Source organism: Sebastes umbrosus, chromosome 6 (genome assembly GCF_015220745.1).
Source record: "Sebastes umbrosus isolate fSebUmb1 chromosome 6, fSebUmb1.pri, whole genome shotgun sequence".
Classification (NCBI taxonomy): domain Eukaryota; kingdom Metazoa; phylum Chordata; class Actinopteri; order Perciformes; family Sebastidae; genus Sebastes; species Sebastes umbrosus.
The window spans coordinates 17,051,251-17,073,690 of record NC_051274.1 but is presented as its reverse complement, the minus strand read 5'-3'; the positions used below and the strand labels follow the sequence as shown (position 1 = coordinate 17,073,690).

The following is a 22,440-nucleotide window of genomic DNA, read 5'->3' as shown; positions in this document are numbered from 1 at the left end:
GAGCAGGAAGAAGAGTATTAGGGCAGCAAATTCTCACATTTAAGAAGCTGAAACTTGCAAATGTTAAGTATTTTTTTCAAGTCAGTTAATCAACTAACCTGTGGAAAGTAGTTCTCTAGAACTTTCCCGTAAATAATTTGGATTTCGAATGCGTAAATGATTATGTAAAACAGAGAAAAGCAACGCTTGATGGATTGCTCAAATGATTGTCCGTTTACCAAAATTTTTGTTCAAATATTCTTCTGTCAACTGACTAATCGACTGATTGTTTAACCACCAGTTCTTCCCTTAAAATAATTTGCGTTTCTAATGTGTAAATAATAAATGTTGTTATATCCCTCGGGGAGCCACTTTACCACGAGTCTCCGGGGAGTACATCCGTGTCTCTGTGCGACTTCCCCCCACAGACATGTGGATCACAAAAGCTGCCAGGATGACGCACCCAAGCTGCTCCAACCCTCTTCATATGCACATATAATTACAAAACCCCCCCCTCTCCATATCTCCCTGTGCACCCCCTCTTCCCACTCAATAGTTGGAGTGACATCGGCCTGAAAGACAGGCTGACATCGCCCGACACCGGCTCTGAACCCACAGACGAATGTCACTGATAACCATGGAAACACTGCTGGAATATCCCCAGTTCCTAAACGATAACAGGGCTTTAAAGCTGGGTGTGAGGAGAGGAGCGGAAGAGAGGGAGAATGTAACGGGGGGGATGGGTGGCTGTGTTCGATTTAGATTCAGGAAACGCAGGAGCTTTTAAATTTGAGAGTGCTTGGAAGTGGGTTAAAACGGGCCCCGATTGATCCTCTTGTCTTCGTGTTAAAGCAGCGACAACATAACAACATCCACCTCCAGCAACTCATTGTAGGCCACCTCTGGCTGAACTGATGGAAATCCTCAACACAGTGAATTATGCATCGTACTGGACGGGGGGAACAGGTGCTGCTCTCCACGGCAATAAAGCTCGCTGCTCAACCCGGCAGAGGTGAAATATTCTCACGAGGGGAAGACGAGATAGAGAATCGGTGCTGCAGCCACCCTGCAGGGCAATCCAAGAAAAATGGGGGGAAAACCAATTTCAAATAAGAATAGGAGCCTCGCCTTTGTGGGTTATCTAATGAGGCATGGTGCTCGTGCCCCCTCTTTACACCAAAGGAGGAATGCGAGCTGCGGGTTGGGAGGAATGTTGAACCTCTCGCCATCTTGTTCATCACGTTTTAGCTCATGTAAAGCAGAGATTGATGCTTTAAAAAAAGGCGCAGCTGGAAGTCTTTGATTTCCCGTATTATAGCCTGGAATAAGCCCGGAGATAGAGGTGCATTCACTGACGGCGACTAGACAGGAAACACGCTGGCCTGCATGGCACAGTTCTTCTGCCCTTCTGTCACCCTTTACCACTCTCACTAATTACAACAATGATCTCTTTCCATCTGTCCACAAAGAAGAAACTTGTGTGATTATTCTCAGTCCCTGTCACACACACAGACACGCCGCAATATTGACGACTAACACTAGTCTAAATCTTCCTCGCTCTACTAACCTAAGGAGGGCATCTGTCACACATCTGCCCGGTGGGATCACCAACTCCCTTCCATCCTGTCAGTTATACAGGGATGGAAAATACCACTCATTGCCTCATTTTTAACCTAAAAAAAGATGTTTCTTTCCATATTTAATGTGAAAAATAAAGGTCAGACAGTGAGGCCAACTAATCTTGTACCATCCCGTCTGTCTACTGAATTTATGAAATTGAAGCATATGATGATGCGGTTCATCACCCACCACGCAACAAACAAAGAGACATGAACAACAATGCTGTCAATAATATGCAAAACACTGCATCAACGCTGTTTGAATGCTTGCCAAAGTTCTGTCAACCAGCTTTCAAAGGACTCTTGATCTAGTCCCGGCCTACTGCAGGGACACCGAGGACGTAGCCCAGTTAGAGTCAGAGGGGACTTGGTACAGAAATCTGCATAAATAAACAAGTCTTTTTTTAAATAACTCAGATCAATCCGCGAGCTGATGCCATGATGGCACCCTTGGTTTGGCTGCCTCGGCACGCACCCTTCGGATGAAAGCCGGAAGCAGGACACTGGGCTGTTGTCATGGAGACAATTCACATTCCACAGCATGTTGACCCAACTCCAGGATTTTTCCAAAAAGCCCTCACACAGAAAGACAACACAGGCATGCATGCATATGAATAATTCCACACACTCAGCGCTCAGGCTGACACACACACACACACTAGACAGATATACACAAGCTGTGAAAATGAATAACTTTTACATTTACACGCGTCTCTGAAGGTCCTGGAGTGCCAGCAAGACACAACATTCAGACAATCCTCCGCAGAAGACAGAGGTCGGTCGAGGAAGGACACACAGCCGAGGTCTTCCACTGTTACTGACACACATTCATGTTGACTCGGATCGGCTTTCTCCGAGGGGAATTGCACACCAATAGAGGGATCAATTAGAGCTTTCAGAATCGAATAAGGTTAGACTGTAGTTATGAATGAAGACGGGTGATCTCATGTGTCAGATTTAATTGGTATGCCTCTTATGTCCTTGAATAAAAGTATCTTTAATGGTCACTCCCAAACCTGCTCAAATATTGACCCTGACAGCCACCCTTACTTTAACTCCTCACACATTCAGCAGCTAAAAATCAAAGAGATGTTTAAAATCACTCTAACAAGCACACTGCCATCCTCAAAGCCTCTCTTTAAAGAAGAAGGCATTAATATTTCACCCAGAGGAGAATCTTTTAATTCATTATTAATATTTAAACCTGCTGGTGTGGAGAGGTCTTATCTGAATTACAAAGAGGCCGGAGCGTCTCATAATCCACGTATCTACTGTATAGTTACCACCCTGACAGAGAAGCAATGCACTAGAGCTGCTGTCTCCCTCTGTTAGAGCAGAGCAGGCTGCTGGAGGTGAGATCTGGAAATTGTATTTCTATACTGGTCCCATGCTGTCTGAGGGTGTCTGGTGGCCCAGGGGCATGGTGGGGATGGAGGGTGCAGGGAAGAAATCAAAAGGAGAAAATATGAACTTGAGGGGGGAGAAAATGAGGTACTTTGTCCTGAAAAAGCTAAACAAAGTCTAGGAGCTGAAGAAAGAGATCCTGAAAGGAAATTTTACTTAAACTAAATACAAATCGTTGCAACAAACATTTTTTTTTTCTAATATCAACAAGAGGATTTTTTAAAGAATAACCTTGCAGTAACTCATGTTGGACAATATGATGACACATACATTTCGTTATACTACTACTTATACAAGGTAAATATGAATATCCACTTATAGTATATTTGCAGGACTGTTAGTAATCCAGGAATTGCATTAAAAATATTCAAATAAAATATTTTTTTGTATATTTTTTAATGTAAATTAGGGCTGGGCGATATAGCCAAAATCTTCTATCACGATATAGGTCATTTCATATCTTGATAAAAATATATAATGTATCACAATACAGCATGTTTCCTGGTAATTCAATAAATAAATAGTCTATGTGAATTAAATAAATACTTGACAAATGAGAGGTACTAGGTATTTTCTCAATTTAAAAACTTGAGTGCAAAATGAACACAACAGTTTTAAGTGAAATTATAGAGAAAAGGCCGATATCGTGATAGAAACGATAAAGAAAAATATATACGACAGACATTTTTATATCGTTTTGACGATACATATCTTCATATTGCCCAGTCCTTATGCAAATCCTGGATTATATATGTATAAAAATAGATTTAGAATGTAATAAAAAAGTATTGCATTTGGTTAAAACATCTCAATTTAATATAACCTCAATATCAATATAATATCGCTTTTCAGATATGAAATGACAGATTCCAAGAGAAAGGATTTAGTCCATATTGCCCAACCCACGCAGATACTTTGACTTTATTTGACTTGGTCACTATCCAGTCCAGTGGATCCTCTCATGGTGCACTATGTATTAAATCTTACTGGATGTAGTTGCCAAAAATAATACATGCTGACTGATGTCCAAGATTATCAGAGCAATATATTCTTATCTTATGTATCCTTCCTCCATCTGTCCAATGCACCAAACAAGGCATGTGGACATTTACACTGATCAGCCACAACATTATGACCACTGACAGGGGAAGTGAATAACATGGATTATCTCGTTACAATGGCACCTGGCAGTGGGTGGGATATATTAGGCGCATTTTGTCCTTGAAGTTGATGTGTTGGAAGCAGAAAAAAATGGGCAAGCGTAAGGATGTGAGCGACTTTGACCAGGGTCAAATTGTGATGGCTAGACTACTGGGTTAGAGCATCTCCAGAACTGCAGCTAATGTTCCCGGTCTGCAGTGTTCAGGACCTACCAAAAGTCATCCAAGGAAGGAAAACCAGTGAACCGGTGACAGGGTCAGACTCGAGGCTCATTAATGCACGTGGAGAGCGAAGGCTGGCCCGTGTTGCCCAATCCAATAGAAGAGCTACTGTAGCTCAAATTGCGGAAAAAGTTAATGCTGGTTCCGATAGAAAGGTGTCAGAACACACAGTGCATCGCAGTTTGTTGCGTATGGGGCTGCGTAGTCGCAGACCGGTCAGGGTGCCCATGCTGACCTGTGTCCGCCGCCAAAAGCGCCTACAATGGGCACGTGAACATCCGAACTGGACCACGGAGCGATGGAAGAAGGTGGCCTGGTCTGATGAATCACGTTTTCTTTTACATCATGTGGATGGATGGAGTTCGAGGTGTTGACTTAGCCTCCAAATTCTCCAGATCTCAATCCAATCGAGCATCTGTGGGATGTGCTGGACAAACAAGTCCGATCCATGGAGGCCCCACCTCGCAACTTACAGGACTTAAAGGATCTGCTACTGACAGCTTGGTGCCAGATACCACTAGCGTACCTTCAGAGGTCTAGTGGAGTCCATGCCTCGACAGGTTAGGGCTATTTGGGCGGCAAAAGGGGGACCTACTCAATATTAGGCAGGTGGTCATAATGTTATGGCTGATCGGTGTATATACAACAGACAACTAAACAGATACTGATACTGTGGGTGCTGCTGGTGTTTATTGTGGCATCAAGATTAAAACTTCTTCTTTGCTTTAATTCATTACCTCCTAGGGAGTGGCTTTGCTGATGTGTGGAATAATTATAATATAATAAGGGGGTCTCAAACATCATTATGGTATAATATGTTTTTCACACTGCAGCATCTATTAAGCCAGAGGGGAAGGTTTCAGAATGAAACTAACCAGCAGTCAGCATTTCAGTAATGATGCCCTCTGAGAAGATGAGCAGGGAGACAGTAAAGCAATATTAGATATTATAAACAGCAGACAATAAATACAGTGGACATGGTATTGGATTTGAATCCCTGTCTGGGGGTCGGATTATGAAAAAGCAAAGACTGGCTGGACAATGCAAAAATGATGACATTTCCAAAAAAAAAAATTTGGTTTTGGAGACTCAGATAGTAAAATTGTGTTTTACTATAGTTGTGTTTGATCAGCTTCAAAGCGCGACATTCTGCTTGTTGAACATCATTATGTGGCGTTGAACAAGGTGTGATTTGCTTTCAAATGACTTCCTGTTTATTCTCACTGTGTTACTATGTGGTTCTGTGGATGGTTTTTATGTCCTTGAGTTAGGTCTCGAAAGGTGTGATGGGAGTGAACATCCCCGGGATGGTTTGTAGCTATTAAAAGGTGTGACTGTGTGTGTATATATAATTGTGTGTATGTGTGAACGCGCGTACACGAGTGTGTGTCCACCCACGGCGGGTCTGGTCATCTGATGAGCTGCGGGCTCATCTCTGCCTACAGCGCCCAGATGGCCTGTGATTATGCACGGCTCAGTGGAGATTACTGTGAGTGCAGCACAGATAGAAAGAGATACAGAGAGAGTAAAAATAAATAGTTCATATGAAGGAAAAAGTTGGCACGAAATTAAATGAAAATGTGAGGTATGTGGATGTGGAGGTCAAAGAAATAGAGCGCGGGTGATGATGCATCAGCATCGACAGAAGGCAAACATGCACAAACACCTCCTTCTGCACAGGAGCATAAAACATTTCAACTACATTTCCACTGCAACACCTGCAACCAAATACTATAAGCTCAGGTTTCATGCGTCATTCTTAAGAGGAAAAGGTGTGTAGGTGATGGATGGCGAAGGTCTGCGTACATGTGTGTTTGAGTATCTGATGGGAATATCTCTAGCAGGGGACCCACACACACGAGGGCATTGGTCACCAACAGCGATGTGACATGATGGATCACACACTGGCAAGTAAAGCACACCCAAAAGAGCAGCGTGAAAAATGATCAACGCTTCACTGAACCAGCATCATTTAACTCTCGATGTGTTCACTAGGAGAGCTTCCTCTGGAGGGAAATCTATAGAATCTGTTCAACAATGACATCTGGTTGAAGTTCACGTGCCTGTAGGCTAATTTGTACCTCCAGAAATACATTTTTACATAGAATACTGCTATCAACAACTTTTAAGCTACAGTCACCTCTAGACTGTTTCAACCATATACTGTATAGATGAAAGACAAGTCTCCACCTCCTCCCACTGTACTAAAGTGAAGCCAAAATGGAGGAGGTCGAAATTATGACCTATGTGGTCATATGGGGTGGCTGTAGCTTAGTTGGTCGAGCGGGTCGGCCTTTAACCAGTAGGTTGGCAGTTCGATCCCCGGCTCCTACTGTCCGCATATCAAAGTGTCCTTGAGCGAGACACTGAACCCCAGATTGCTCCCTCGGTGCTTTACAGCACTTTTTCATGTATGTACCTGTATGTATTTGATGGTTTTAATAAAGTTTCAGTTAACTTGTTGCAGCCAGCCACCAGGGAACGATCAAGATATTTTGGCATCACTTTAGGGAGCCTTCATGTCGTCCATCTTTACATACAGTCTATGGTTTCAACAAAATTGCATTGCTAGGCCACAGCTTGGGTCCATGTTTACTTCCTGTTAGCTGATGAAGGAAATGAACTGGGACACATTTGGTATATTTACACCTGTGAAACGGTCTATAGAGGAGCAGCTGCAGACAGTGACATGCGTGTGATTTAAACGCTAGAAAAACAGTGAGAGCGATGGCAGAATGTAAAACATCCAAAGCTTCCAGCTGTGAATGAGGCAACGCATTCATGCTTCCGACAGTTTGGCTATTCGGCGATCACAAACAGTGAAACCGAGAGTGGCACTCTCCTATTTCTCACACTGGATAAGAAACAACAATGATGCAATCCTTCACTAAGAGTCATTTAGAGAAGCAACAAGCCCACAAGCTACTTATTGCAATAGGGCTGAAGCTTGTTGTGGTTATGAGTGCTTTACCTATAAGTGTGTTGCTGGCATACTCTCCCAGCTGTCAAATAGATTAGAGGAGGATGACGCGCATCTAGATGTTTTGTTTTTCTTTATCACTTACTGAATGCAAACAGACAGCAGCAGAGTCATGCAGCGGAAAGCCAGCGTGTGTGTGTGTGTGTGTGTGTGTGTGTGTGTCCTAGCTTAATGAGACTCATCATTCAGCTTTGAAGAGCTGCAAAGTGATAGATGGCAGTTTAACAACCTGCAATATGAGCATTTCATATTTCAAGGATGTTTCTGGAAGGAACAATTCAGCTTCAGGCATCAGCAGACGAGGAGCAAGCTTTTCGGGGAATCAGCTGACGCAAACGCACACACACGGAGACACACACACGCACACACACATGCACTAAAACACAGCTGCCAAGCAGCCTGAGGCAGTTTGTTGTATTATTACGTTTTGACCTTTCAGGATCGATGTAAATCTAATGAAGTGCTTATTAGTGAATTAGGGCCTCGACGAGAGAATGCTGAAAACCCGAAATAACTGTTTGAGGAAGATAATCCACAACGGGCCACCACGGGAACAGGATCCATCTGTGTGGATGTAGCTCTCATCTCCTCATTAGGCGCAGGGTGTTATGGCTGTCCTGTGATGAGAGCTGATGCTGGTGCAAGGCATGCCGGGAGAGGGCGGGAGTTCAAATCCCTGGGTGACGGTTTAAAACAAAGGGAGGATAGGTGTAGCACCTTAACATCAGGAGGGAGAAATTCTCAACTATACTGTCGAAAGTCATCTTATCGTGTCGTTTTCCCCTGCAGCTATTAAAGCGGTAAGTCCAGATCTCGCTCCCATGAAACGGTGCTATCTGGTTTCACAAAGTCATTACAGAGGCAGAGCAGTATAGCATGATAAATTGCTGACAGGCAGCGCAGACTATAATAGGAGAAAGGAGAGGAGACAGTGGAGAGAGTCGGCCTGCTGTTGCCAGGGTGACCTTCAGTTTGAAGCACCTCCATGTCACCCAGAATGAGAGCAGCTCGGCCGCTGAGCTCCGGATGTGAATGGAGCACGGAGAGAGTGAGACAGCGAGCCAGCACGGAGAGTGGTAATGATGACCAGAGCACAAAAGCTGTTGTCAAAGACCTTTAAAAGGTACTATATGTGACAATTTACATGTATTAATTGCTTTGTATTGCCATTGTGAGAACAGATTGTAATGTAGGCCGAACTTAGAAACTGAGACCTTCCCTTGACTTTTTCGGTTGCTTATAGCAGCCTGTAGTCTGAGTTCTATGTAAAGGATAATTTTGCTTTGTAACATTAGCTGATGAAGTAATTTGCAAATGGCAAGCTAGTTAGTATTATGGAGATTACAGATAGTAACGCTATTCTATGATATATGATTGTACAGGATGATCACTCACGCCTACAGAGTGCGAGCAACAGCAGGATTCTCTGAAAGTTACATATAGTTAAGAATATGGGTATAAAAGAAGAATCTTTTTGGCTTGTGACCTTTTAAAACAAAGCAATGTCTACTTGTGACCTCTCACTCGTTGCATATCTCCAAAGAGCAATTTGTTTTCCTAGGCCTGAAGAGGTGAAATCATCCAGTAACTCACAAGGGAAAAAAAAGTAATGTGAAAAATAAACATAATTTTGTGTTGCAGAAACATTTTTTTTCTGCTTTCCTCTCTTGAAATCATCTCACAACCCCTCACATTTAATTAGCGACCCCTTGTTGGGGTCCCGACCCCCAGATTGGGAACCACTGCTGTAAACTACACCCCTAATGTAAAAAGTCTTAAGTGAATATTTGCTAAAATCCATCCTAAAGAGAAGAAGGTCATAGTCTCCTGTCTCTTGTTTCAACTGCTGGGTGAAATAAAGAAGTTAACAGGAATAACGTAACAGTGCCATCTAGTGGTACAATAACTGTTGCACACTCAGCATAGCATCAGTGCAGTACAGAGATTTCTTTGGGAAAACATGGTGAATAAAATCACTGTTTGTGACATTATAACTATCTAAATAAATAAAAAGGTTCAGACAGTGTAGGACAAGCCGGTTTCTTCTGCTTTATATCACGAGTCAGCATTTTATGGATGACCGTAAAACGAGCTGAGATTTATAGAGCGACAGGATTACTCTGAAAGCAGCCGGGTTTAGTCAGGGCAGATAAATCTACATGGGATGTGAATTATAACACAAAGCTTTTCCACTGACAGCAGCATCTCTCCTCATCGAAACACCAAATGACTGTATTAATACCATACGTTTACTCAGGAAGAAACAACATTCAGAGCAGTGTGAGGACCGTTGACATCCAATACAGAAAGGCTGCAAACAATACATCTTTCACTCTCCGGCGATGCCTTATAATGCACTAAATGAGAGCCCTGTTCAAACAGTGGCGCCGTTTAAAAAGGAGCTAATCTGTGTCAGGCTAAGAGACTAGTGGTGGTGGTGGTGGAAAGAGAAGAGGAGAATAGAGCGAGGAAAAGTTTCCTGCTGACCGACATAGTCTGCGTGTGCGTAACTCACCATGAAGTGTGAAGTGTTTTTAAAAAAGAATGTCAGAAATGTTAAGCAGGTCGTGCAAGTGTCTCTGTCCGATTTATTCTGTAACAATAATACACAACGGGCTTAAAAGGGAGGAAGAGGAAAGGGAGAGACAATGGTTAATGACAACAGAAGGGCAGAGCAAAGGGGGTGGTAGTGGTGGTGGTGGGGGGCACCCAGGGGAGAATTCAACACAGACCGCCTTTGTTGTGCTGCAATCAGCCAGACTAGGAAGACGTTTACAACATGGTTTATGGCCACGTCAGGTGAGTGAGTGTGAATGGTGGAGTGTGTGTGTGGTAATAGGGGAGTGGGCTAAACTTAGCTGTAAGATATCCAGGATGAAAAGTGACATACAAGACATGTAGTTTACATTACTGCTGACCATCTTCTGCAGCATATCATATCAGGTTTTAAATTGATTTCCGCACCTTCCAGGAAGCCACGGGTTTCATTTCACTGTGGTATAAAAATCACGTTCTGGATATTTGAGATGGGTAATTGATTGAATTGTCGTAGTTGTATGATCAGCATGATGTGGAAATGCAGCTGCAAGCAGGCACTATTTTAATAAAATCATTATGGGACGCTCTAACGTTTACAGTAATAGCTGACTGACAAACAAAAAAATAACCAAACTCACCCTGTCCTTTTAACCACTTCAGTGTTTGGTTATTGGTTAATACTGAACTTCTCAGCAGCTGACTCTCAAAACCCCAGATGAGCGTCCTTGAGAGCACGAACATAGGGAGTTACTGCTCATAAACAGAATGACACATACGATAATGTGACCTTGACAAAAATAATAAGCTGTTTCTGTAAGTTTTTTATACCACAGAGAAATCTATGGCAACCGATTTCTGCCTGGAAGATAATAAATAATACATCTAAAAACTTACTATATACTTTGGGGAAATGGTCAACACTAGAGCCAGATCATTACTGGATTTATATCAGTATTTGACCATTCAAACCTGATGAGGATCCCTTAAGTATGTTTTTTTTCCTATATTATTTCTTATTGTTAACAAATCGCATGAAAAGGCCAAAACCAACAATGCATCAGTCCATCTCTCAATTATTTCTGACTTTCCCAGCCTGTCTGTGGCACTCGGCCCAGCCCAGTTTGATCCTACAGAGGACGCAAATCTTTAAAAACAGGTCATGAATATATAACCTGTAGATTTTAGCAAACGTTACTTAAACAGGGGAGACTAGTGTATTTATTGGGGACTATTTTCAGCGGCAGATTTTCGTGCACAAGACAGTATTTACAGCAGCAGGACGCTTTAAGTGGAAATCATAATTTTTCACAATTTTCTGATATTTTATAGACCAAATAACTAATCGATTAATCAAGAAAATGATCCACAGATTAATCGACTATGAAAATAATCGTTAGATGCAGCCCTAAACTACAGTGCCGAGGAACATGTCACCCAGTAAGATGATGTGGCTGATTGATGTTTTTAATAGTTTTTGGACAACAATGAAGTGCTGTGGCACAGAGGAATGAGCTATATTAGGGTTTGGATACACTTGTTAGAAGAATACATTCATAGTTGGCTTTGTTATTTTCCACAGGATTTGTTGGAAATATAGAATATCACCACATTCAGGATTTAGTGTCGCCATTAAAGCTGCTCACGATCTAACCTAGAGGTGACCTCTACCTGGCTCTATCTCTCTCTCTCTCTCTCTCTCCCCCTCCTCTTCCTTTTCCTCCCTGCCTCCCTCCTTTCCAGATCCCCCTGCCTCACCCCAGTGTGTACAGGAAGCCCCGATTCCAGCGAGCCTGCTCTTCTGATGATCAGAGAGGAAAAACACAATGCCTTCAGTGTGCTAGAAAGGAGCTCTACTCATAAAATGCACACACACACACACACACACACAAAGGCAGAGAAATAGAATGGAACATGCTTTTACTATTAAGACTGTGTGTGTTTTTTTTTTCTTTCCATATGACTTTCCCAGGAAAATCCCCCTCATCAGGGTAGGTCCGATCCAGACAGACAGCAGACTGGAGAAGAGACACACAGACAGACAGACAGACAGACAGACACAGAGGGCTGTGCAGAAACTGACCTTCCCGTCCTGTGACACAGACACAGACAAAGACGTTTATGCTTCTGAACTGGGCCCTTTCTCTGTCCTGTTTACTAGATTTCTAAGCAAAAAATTGCTGATTACAGATATATTTTTTTTCCCATTTTTAGACTAAGTCAACGATCCGATGAGCTCTCCCACTCTCTCACAAGCTTAAACGTTCTCCAGGCTGGCATCTGGCTCACACACAACAGCTCTATGTAGACGACCGACCGGTCCGGGATGAGATTAATTTAGTCTCTGGGGTAATGCTCAACATCTAACATGTCACTCCTTTATTGGGTGACACCAAGTGATTCTATTCATTTCTAGAAGGCCCCAACAGTTGGTACCATTTAGGAAAACTAGGTCACTTCCGCCTTGTGTGCCTGTGTGTGTGCATGTGTGTGCATGTGTGTGTCAGCCAGACCCTACTGTAAGCCAAGAGACCTCCAGTATAAACATATTGTGCAGGAAGGAGCGCGACTCCTGAACAGAAACATCCTAATACCAAACAATATTTGACTCATAACTAGTGCTACTTTCACTCTTATTAATCTGTAAAAACACTGTTGGTGGGATCTTTTCATGTGGCTTCTGATATAGACAACACTTACGCTCTCAGCTCTCAAAACTGCTTTGTCACAGGCGCCAAAGTTTAGACTTCTGCTAAAAAATGAAGAAGTCTGTTGTTTATAGTGTTGTCACAATACTGGTATTTCTTACTTTGATAAAATAACTTGAAAAATATCAATATTCAATACCATTTTCGACCATTTTTAATTGACACACTTTGAGGGCATACAACTTTAGATTTTTATTAAAAGATAAAAGGTGATGTGCGTGTCAACTCGCTGTCAGAGACGAGAGAGAGAGCAGAAAGCGCAGCTGTACCCGTGTATCGATACTGCAGAAAATGAGCGTTAAAACCGTTTCAAATATTCAGTATTGATATGTATCGATACTCGATATAATACTGTATTGATATTTTTGAAAACACTGGTTGTTTAAAAGGCCAATTTGTTTGTTGCTTCAAACTAGGGCTGTCACAATATCAGATTTTCACCACACGATTATCATGGCCAAAAGAATTCACCATAACAATATTATTGTTATATCATAAGACAATCTATAGTCATCTTTAACTTTGTTTATTGTGCGTTTTGTCTCTTTTTTGGCAAACAAATCACATTCAAAATCTGAGTGTAGGGGGGTGGAGAGAGAGTCTATAACCATTACTGTATATATAAAAAATTATTTAACAGGTGCTGGATTATTTACACAATATTATCACGTGTGTATTGTTAACATGATATCATTTTTTAAATATCACGGTTATCGTCAATACCGCTATATCATGACACCCCTACTTCAAACACTACTACAAGGCTGCCTAACTGTGGCTATGATTATAATACAGATAATTTTTCTACGAACAGTGTTCATTATTTATTAAGTATAATATATATAAAAACACTTGTATCATCATATTGCAGTGGCTCCCAACCTGGGGGTCGGGACACTAAGGTGTCCCAAAATAAATCTAAGGAGCCCTAAGATCATTAAAAGGTAGAACAAAACAAAGAAAACTTTCTGTTACCAAAACTGTATTCATCTTTTTTTTTAACTTCAGGCCTTTTAAATCTTTCAAATGAAACAATCACTCTTTGGTTGAACTCATGTCCACACTATAACGTATGATGAGGGGGTCAGAAGCAGACATTTAACTTCACAGGTCATACGTCAAAGAGGTCAGGAACCACTGTTTATAGGCCATCTCCAACTAAAGAGGACAGATAGGTGTGGTGAAAAGTACCGTCCTTGTTCCGATACTCTTTTCCAATTACTAATAGTACACAATAATAACTGCATTTTAAGAAACACACCTCTAAACGCAGCGTGCCCAGAAATGAGTCAAGAACCTGTTAAGCAGGAGGGCCAATATAACTCCACAAGCTGTGTGGCTGCAACAGTAGCAACTCGTCCACCTCCACCAAAGTAATTATTGGTCGGCTGACACTCGTACAATTTTGTCGAGTCATCGATGAGTTTGTTTTATCATCAGATCTGTAAAACTGGAATGGACTGAAAAAAATAATCACACAAAAGCACCAATTTAAATCTTGTGTTTACCAGAGACGTGCTCATAAGTTTCTTGGAAATAAATCATATCATAAAGCATGAAAAAAAGCATAAAAAACAACTAATCAACTAAAGAAATCTTAGTCGACTGACCAAAATAACCAATTAGTTGACTAAGCGGGAGCAGCCCTACTAGTTTCTACTCCCACTCCTGCGTAAAGTCAGTTCTGGGCCACACCAGTCTAATGATGATAAACCAACAGACCTAATAAAGTATCTTATCTTGTGCAAAGACAGACTTGTAGTAATTTAACACAAACACTCTCGAAACTTGACATGATAACAGACATTTACAGTCTATTGGAAAGCTCAAGCAAAGAGGAAGAGGAAACTTCCCAAAATGGCCTGACGGAAAAGGGGTCAATCAAATCAGAGGCCTCTTTTCTACACACACAAACTGCAGTGCCGTCTCAGCTGAAGCCTTTGGAACAGCAGGACCCACACACATGACCACCATTAGGAAAATCAATGTGACACTCAGGCAGGCCCTGAAGCTCCTGAATGGGCCGGGAACTGAGTCATGCTGTCTCTCACACACAGAATGAGACACAGAGAAGTGTAGGGGATGTAAGGGAGATTGGGGCTTACAGGAATACACCAAGTTGTCGGGTGACTGGTCCGTTGGTCACCTTGAGAACTTAATTTAGAAACATTTTTGCCATTGTGATCTTTGTGACTCCGCTGTCTGCAACGCTGTCGGAGAAGAACGGAGTATTCAACATTTAACGAAATGCGCTTTCGCTCTAAGAAAGAGATGAAGACTCATATCTGTGTGTCATACGTACGGAGCTGGAGTTAAGACACCTTAAGCCTAGCTTAGCATAAGGATCCAAGCAGGGGGAAACAGTTTAGATCTGTCCAAAAGTGAAATCAAATCCAACACCTCTAAAGCTGTCTAATGCGTTGTATCTCATGTGTTTAATCTGGACACAAACAGATATGAAACGTGAGAGGGAGGTGGTTGTGGTAGCTATTTCATGGCAAACAACAGTTTTCCCATCTGCTCAGTGCTTCTGTTAGGGCTGTACGATTTTAAGAAATTATCCAATTGTGATAATTGTAACTGATAATGCAATAGCGATATGATTTTGCGATATTAGAGGGAATGATGATTTTTACATCATTATTCTCTTTTTTATTAAAAAGCGATTTTTGCAGGGATTTGTACCAAACACAGATGTTTTCTTGAGTCTGTAGAATATGATGTGTAGGCCAGGACATCTCTAAACATTTAAAATGACACACATTTCACCTTTAACAAATACTGCACCTCCTGCGATTTGAAAATTGCAGTAGGCCATATTGCGATTTCAATAAAATTTGGATTAATTGAGCAGATCTAGGTTCTGTGCAGCATCTCTGGCAGCAGTGTGTTGTTGTTTGGTCTCTGTACAGGCGACGGTATCACCTGCACACCATAGAAACCTCACTGTGACAACAACACTTCGGCATGCTGTGCACACAGTCACTGCACCTGGCTGTTGTTCTGCAAAGCAATGAGCTAATGTCTGAAAATAACCAGTAGGGTTGCATACAACCCAAAACAGCTAAGCACTGGTGATATTATAGGGAATGCACCGAGAGTGGAAAAATGTTCCTCTTCCATCCACCAACACATTTACTTCTTAAATGGAAAGGAAAACTACTTCCTACTCAAAATTGTCCATTTGTGTGCATTTTATAGATATAACAAAAAAGCTAACCCACTATATTTCAATCAAACCCCTGCCTAATGATTTGGATTCAACTTTCTCCAGACATTGTACCACCTGGATGATTGAGATGGACCTTCAGAAACACATCTGGAGCAGCATAGGTCTGCATTGCATGGATAACTTCTGTGTTAACAGGTAAACTGAACAATGGAATGAGCCAATTTTCGAAGATTTGGCTGTTAACACAAGTTCACAAAAGTGTGGGGGAGCAACAGCAGGGTCATCCGAGCTAAAAAAGAAGTGGGAACAAAGTGGGAGCTGGATAATATTCTCACCATCCTCCTCTCTGACTCCCGTGCTCTGTGTTTATCTAACACCGAGGGGAGATGTTTACATTAGCTTGGTTAAACACAGACGGGCCCAATAGCTTTTGTTAATAATAAATAACCTAAACAGCCAGCCAGGAAGGTCCACGCCGGAGCATCTAGCTGCTGCCACACGTGGACCACCATTGTCCTGCATCTGTGAGAAGAGGTTAAGACATTCAGAAGATCACGTACAGTAAAGAAGACAGAGAGTGAAGTCTGTCAGAAAAGTTTTACGGAGTTGGAAACATGTCTGAGGAATGAGGTGGAAGAAAACCGAGAGGCATGCCATCTATCCCACCGCGGTTTGTTTGTGATGTGGTTTATTTTAATAGATTCTCCGATGATCTGATGCGAGCAGCCTTCAACCCTTTTGACCCTCCCATCGTAAACACAAAAATAAGCATTAGAGAGTGCAACACAGGCTGGTTGGGTTCCCATGTGGAAGGAATAGAGTTGGGGGGAACTTCAGAGAAGAGAAAAAAATTAGATGTATTTCATTTGACGGCGGTTGCAGTGTGTATGTGTGTGTGTGTGTGTTGGGGAGGGGGTTTAAGGCAGGCAGAGAGATTGATCGGGGACAGTGTGGGAGAGAAAGAGGGAACTGCAAAAAAAAAAAAAAAAAAACGAGCAAGGCCTTGGGAATGAGAGTGTGTGTGGGAGAGAAACGATGCTGGACTGCCGGAAAAAGAAAGTCAGCCAGGAGGACGGCAGATCGATTCCTCCCCTGAGCCTCACAACAAACACACTCTCCTTTTTCTCTCTCTCTGCATAGCTCACCTCTGCTGCTGCAGCCTGATATCATCCCATCAGCACTTCATCTCTATCACTATACAACCCTCCCCCTTTCTTTGTCTGCATGCTATAGCACTTTATTCCAAAGGCCTCTGTGTGAAAGATCTTGAGATTTAGCTGAATTTTCTATTGGAGTTTTGGTTCTCACAGTCACTCATTGTGGTTAAACTGATATAAGGAATATTAAGCCACATGCCCCAGATCTGTCATCTATAGGACATCACGAACAATGATCTGGACACGGCGAATAATGAATTTGGAAAAAAAGAAAAACAAAAAAAGTCCCCCCCCTCTTTTGTGATTGTGGTGGTATGGTATAGCATCTTTCTCAGGGCCAAAAATATCTGCAAGTAATGCAGAGAGGAAACCACACACTGACACACACTTCCTCAAAGACAGACAAAGCTGTCCTCATATACCAGTCAGATGGAGAGACAGACAATTTAAACACAAATCCTAATCTCATGAGCATCGAACACACTCTCTCCTCCACTCGAATACCACTCTACACTGTGACAGTGGAGCTGTTTGGCATATATATATACAGACACTACAGTAAGGAGGAGGATGAATGACTCCTGTTCTACTCACCATTATCAACTCTAACATGCTCAATGTTTCATTCCTGGTCATATATATATTTATATATATATATATATATATATACTATACAGATAACTGTGTGTGTGCCAGTGTGAGGGGCCTCTGTCAGATTGAAAAATTATGGAGTAGCTTTTCAAAATCTATCAATAAACTGTTCATCTGTAAAATGAACATCTTCAAAAGTCGCTTAAAGGGTCATTTAATTGCTGTTTTGTAATTGCATTTCCCCCATGTTGTCCATGTATCTGTTTTATGTTTTTTTTGTTTTTTTTCCCACTCACAATGTTGTTTGAAGAAGGCTTTATAGATATCTCAATCAATATCCTCCTCACAAACACTAACCATACACTTCCATGCAACACACACACACAAACACTTGTCTTTTTTGATATATTTACTGTATTGTTATTGTTGTTATTATATATATATCTTGTCCTAATTGTTTGTTATCACTATTATGTAGTCATATTATTTCTTTATATTAATCTTGTCTCTATAGGTGGAGGCTTCAGATAAGCCCAGTGGGGTTTTTGCCTCTTCCTGCATTTTATATCACTTATTTATTTTTTTGTTATGTTGTATAGTCTTAAATTGTGCAAAACAAATAAACAAAAATAAACAAATTGGGCCAATTGTGAGGTCCTTCTTCTCTCAGGGTTTTGGCACAGCTTTGCTCCTTATTCTTGCCATGTCAGCTCCCCAATAACACCATTAATTCCTGCTCCTCTCAGTGTGTCTCTGTGTTTTGTGAAGCAGCAGAACAACTCTTTTAGGTTGTTGTCTCTGAGAGTTGATGCAGGCCTGCAGCAGCTGCCTCGTTGACAGCTGGCAAAAGCATTTTGGAATTCAAATCCTGTGCGCAATGCGAGCCAAGAACAAGAGAAACAACTTCAAGAAAAACGCATTTTGTTTCTGTTTAAAGAGGACAGAGAAGAAGAAGAGCAAAGCCTTTATTTATAAGGATAATTCACTCACCAGTAGCTGAAACCCCCTGCATCTTGCACAAAGTTCTTCTCCGGGCTTTCTCTGCTGGATCCCGTCTTTTTCTCGGAGGAACTGGCAACATCAGCGGCTCCAGATTACTAAACTCAGGAGGAGCGCCTCCACTTCAGAGATCCTCTTTTCCTGTTTGTCGATAATAAAAAACAACACTCTGAAACACTGCACGGTTTCCTAACGGACGCTGGAGACTTTAGGTCATTTTGTTAGTGCAGAATAAGAGCAGTGTAGTCCTCCATGTAGTCCCTTCTCCTCCCTCTCCTGAAACCAAACTCTCTCCTCTGAGCTGCTGGAGAGAAAAAAGAGAAAAAGAAAATGCGCGCTCCCGTGCGAGGCGCGAGCACGACAACCCCATTCATTGAGTGCGAATACTAGTAGTATATATATATATATATATATACTAGTTTGAAAGATTGGAAAGAACAATAACCAAGTTTTCTTTTTTCAACATTATATTTATTGTTTTTTGTTCATTTTGATACAACAGAACAAACATTCACAAACGTCCCCAATAATAACATTATATTATTATAATATTAGTATAGAATAAGCCAGTATAGATACAGGAAAAACATATTATATACAAAAAATAGATATATAAGTAAAAAGAATATACACAAGTAAAAAAATAATAAAATTAAATAAAATTTAAAACAATAAAATAAAATAAAAATCTATTTATATATCCTCCCCGAGTAAAAAAAAGTCTCTTCCAATTTTTTTTGTGTGTAATTTCCTTCCTATTTAGGGTTAAAAGAAAATCTTACAATTTAGAATTTTTAATTTTTATTTCTAATTTTGCAATATGTTCACTGTAGTGGACCATAGGACCATTTCAGTGTGAAAAGACAGCCGAATTTAGAAGATACAAACAATAATGGCTATAGAATGATATTAAACCAAGAGTACATTCAACTTGATTTAAAAAAACACATGACATATCACTGGAAAGCCCATGATGTCCTGTTTACAATACCCCAGGGGTTGATAGAGTAGGTCAAAAGAGTAAGAGGATATGCACGTGGACAACATTTCCACTACATAAGACACATGTCAATGGGCTGGGTCTCAGGAGGATATACATATATATACTGTATACATATATACATACATACACATATACGCACACGCAGTACATACACATACAGACACACATATACATATAATCAATTTTTAAAAAATCAGTGTACAATTCAGTCATCATCCTATTCTATCTTCCTATTCACAATCATCCTGCGGTGATAGCACCAATCCTTATCTGATCACAGGGATCTACAGTCAGGCCGTTCATAAAATGTATGAAAGGTTTCCACATCATATAAAAATCCTCAACTTTACCTCTTACTATGAATGTCAGTTTTTCTAATGCCAGACTAGAAGACATCTCTTTAATCCATTGACTAGTGTTCGGTCTCAGAATATCCTTCTATTTTAAAGCTATGACACGTTTGGCTTGTAGAAAACAGAAATCAATCAGTTTACGTTTCCTTACATTTACAACAATAACCAAGTTAATGTTATCCTTTAACCCACTACTCCACTTTAAATTCCTTTCATAGATATTTTCTTTAATCCACCGTGTCTTCTTAAACTCTAGTTTTCTATCTTCAATAGTGCATTTTTCAGTCATGCCATGCCCATCGGCACAGAGGCATGTCATGAGCTGTCACGTGGAGTCATGAAAAGGATGAGGCCTATTTCAAGAGATAGCTGTGTGCTTTGAAAACTACACAGCATGCCTATTAGTGTGGAGAAGAAGAAAAAAAAGAGCCAAACTGGCACACTGTGTTTCCATGTCACTGCTCATGGCTTTCTCCTCATCTTTTAATTGATTATCTTGAGTTTCCAGCCAGCTGAATAGATGCTGCCCGGCTCCCTCTGTGGATCATTGTACGGAGTAATAAGGAAGGACAAAACTTTTGAATTTGGAGATTGTTATAGTCATAAAATGTAGTTTTATGTTGCTTGTATTGTCCTGTTGAAGTTCAAAGTCTGATAGTATTATTAGGTCACATTACTGTTTGAAAGCAGTGACAACTCTCTTGTCTGCAGTGGTGCCAATAAGTCACATGACATTACAGTAGCCTGCTGTACATTTAGCTAATCAAGTAGCTATCTGCTCTACTTCTTTCTACATCTTCTACATTTCAGATGGAAATATTGTATTTTGCTTTTTTACTTCACTACATTTATCAGCTATAGTTACTTTTCAGGTTATCATTTAACATAAAAAAACATATAAGTTTATCGTGCAATGAAATATAGCATTGTGAGCATTTCTGTTGCCTCTCATCAAATTTCAACAAGGCAACAGCAAGAAGGCGGTTAGCAGCTAACGGTGCTTACCTGAGAGGGAACCGGAGGGTTGGTGCTAGCTTCCGCTACGACGCCCTGGTCAAGACCATATGGTCTAGACAGCGTTATCAGCAGTAACCGCCATATATATGAGAGCAGTGCAGAGCAGCAGCCATGAGCTAGCCAGTGGGCAGCCCGGCGATGTAAACAAAGCAAGGAAAAACTCTGATTACAACACATACAGAGGGAGAGTGACTTCATTCTCTGCTCAGGTAGACATTAAACCTTCATATCCTTACATAGTTGTTTGGTGCTATATTAATGCTCTGAATATCAAATTTAGCCAGATTAAACCAGTGGTTCTCAACCGTTTTGGCTTGTGACTATTTACAAAAATGTAGTTGTTTGCATTATCCACCAAAACGTTATTTCCCCTCTAAATGTCTTAGATGGTTTCATTTAAATAACTGTTGGAGGCCCAAAAGATACGATTATTTAATATTACACCAAAAACGCCAAGATTGCAGAAAAGTCCAAAACATAATAGAATTTTGTGTTGCAGCTTTTTGGTTTCCAACTCTCATTAATCATCTCATGACACCTCAGATTTATCTTGGATTAAACTTGACCAGCTCCACCTACAACAGTAAAATGATGCTTATACACAGGGTCCATTTTTCTGCAGAATTAGCACTTCTACATTTGATACCTTACATACATTTTGCTGATAATACTTCTGTGCAGAACTTTTACTTGCAATGGAGTATTTTGTAATGGGACTTTTACAAAGGTAAAGTAATACAGCTTTTCTGTATATCAATGTATTTTGCCTCAATGATGGGATTATTTTTAACTCCAGGAGCACAGCTGTGTGGCCTCCAACCCGCCTCACCCCTCTCTGTGTCCGTCTACATCTGTGCAGCCCCCTCATCTTTTCGAAACACGTGTCGACTCAGCTACGCATCATTAACCCCTTTTGTGAGTGGCGCTGTTGCTGCACGCTTTTCATCTGCCTCGGATCAACACAGACAACAGCAGGGTCTCTAATGATAATGCCTCCCTGTCTGGCTGCTTGCCAGTCAACAGGCCACTTCATTGACCTGTACTCCTCTCTAATAAGCTGTATCTATATAATTTATCACCTCTTCCCTCAGTTATACCGGCTCACACTAATTACAAATTTGAAAAACTTTCATTTTGCAGACACAAGCAAATACAATAATAGAAAAACACATCCCCTCTTTTGCTTTAACCTCTTTTTTTTGCTTTAGTGAAAAATTCTGAACATGTCATTGCAGAGTCTGAAAGGCCAAGTTTTTTGTGGATGACTGAACTGGTGTTTTAAATAGACCAGAGGCCCCTGTTAGTGCCTCCGAGTGCATGGAGCTGCCTGTCAGCCCGTCTGGGGCATGCTGGTCCACAGAAAGCAGAACACCAAACAGCCCCCTGGGATACATCCTCTCCTCCGCTTCCCTGGGGCTCCTCCGGTCTTTGCCACAGAGCAGCAGGGTGAAGCAACAGCATTCACAGACAGGGAGGAAGGAGGAAGAGAGAGGGGAAGGGAAATAAAGGGAGAGAAGGTGACAGACGGAGTAAAATGTATG

The 22,440-nt window shown here is 41.2% G+C and overlaps 1 protein-coding gene across 1 annotated transcript in view; it reads right to left on the bottom strand.

Annotated features, from left to right (window-relative positions):
- Positions 1-18,868, bottom strand: part of fgd (faciogenital dysplasia) — a 69,285-nt gene extending 50,417 nt beyond the window's left edge. Inside the window, 1 exon segment of the mRNA XM_037772304.1 lies at positions 18,518-18,868. Coding sequence (XP_037628232.1) covers positions 18,518-18,608 — 91 coding nt within the window. The 5' untranslated portion in view covers positions 18,609-18,868.
- Positions 18,869-22,440: the final 3,572 nt, after the last annotated feature.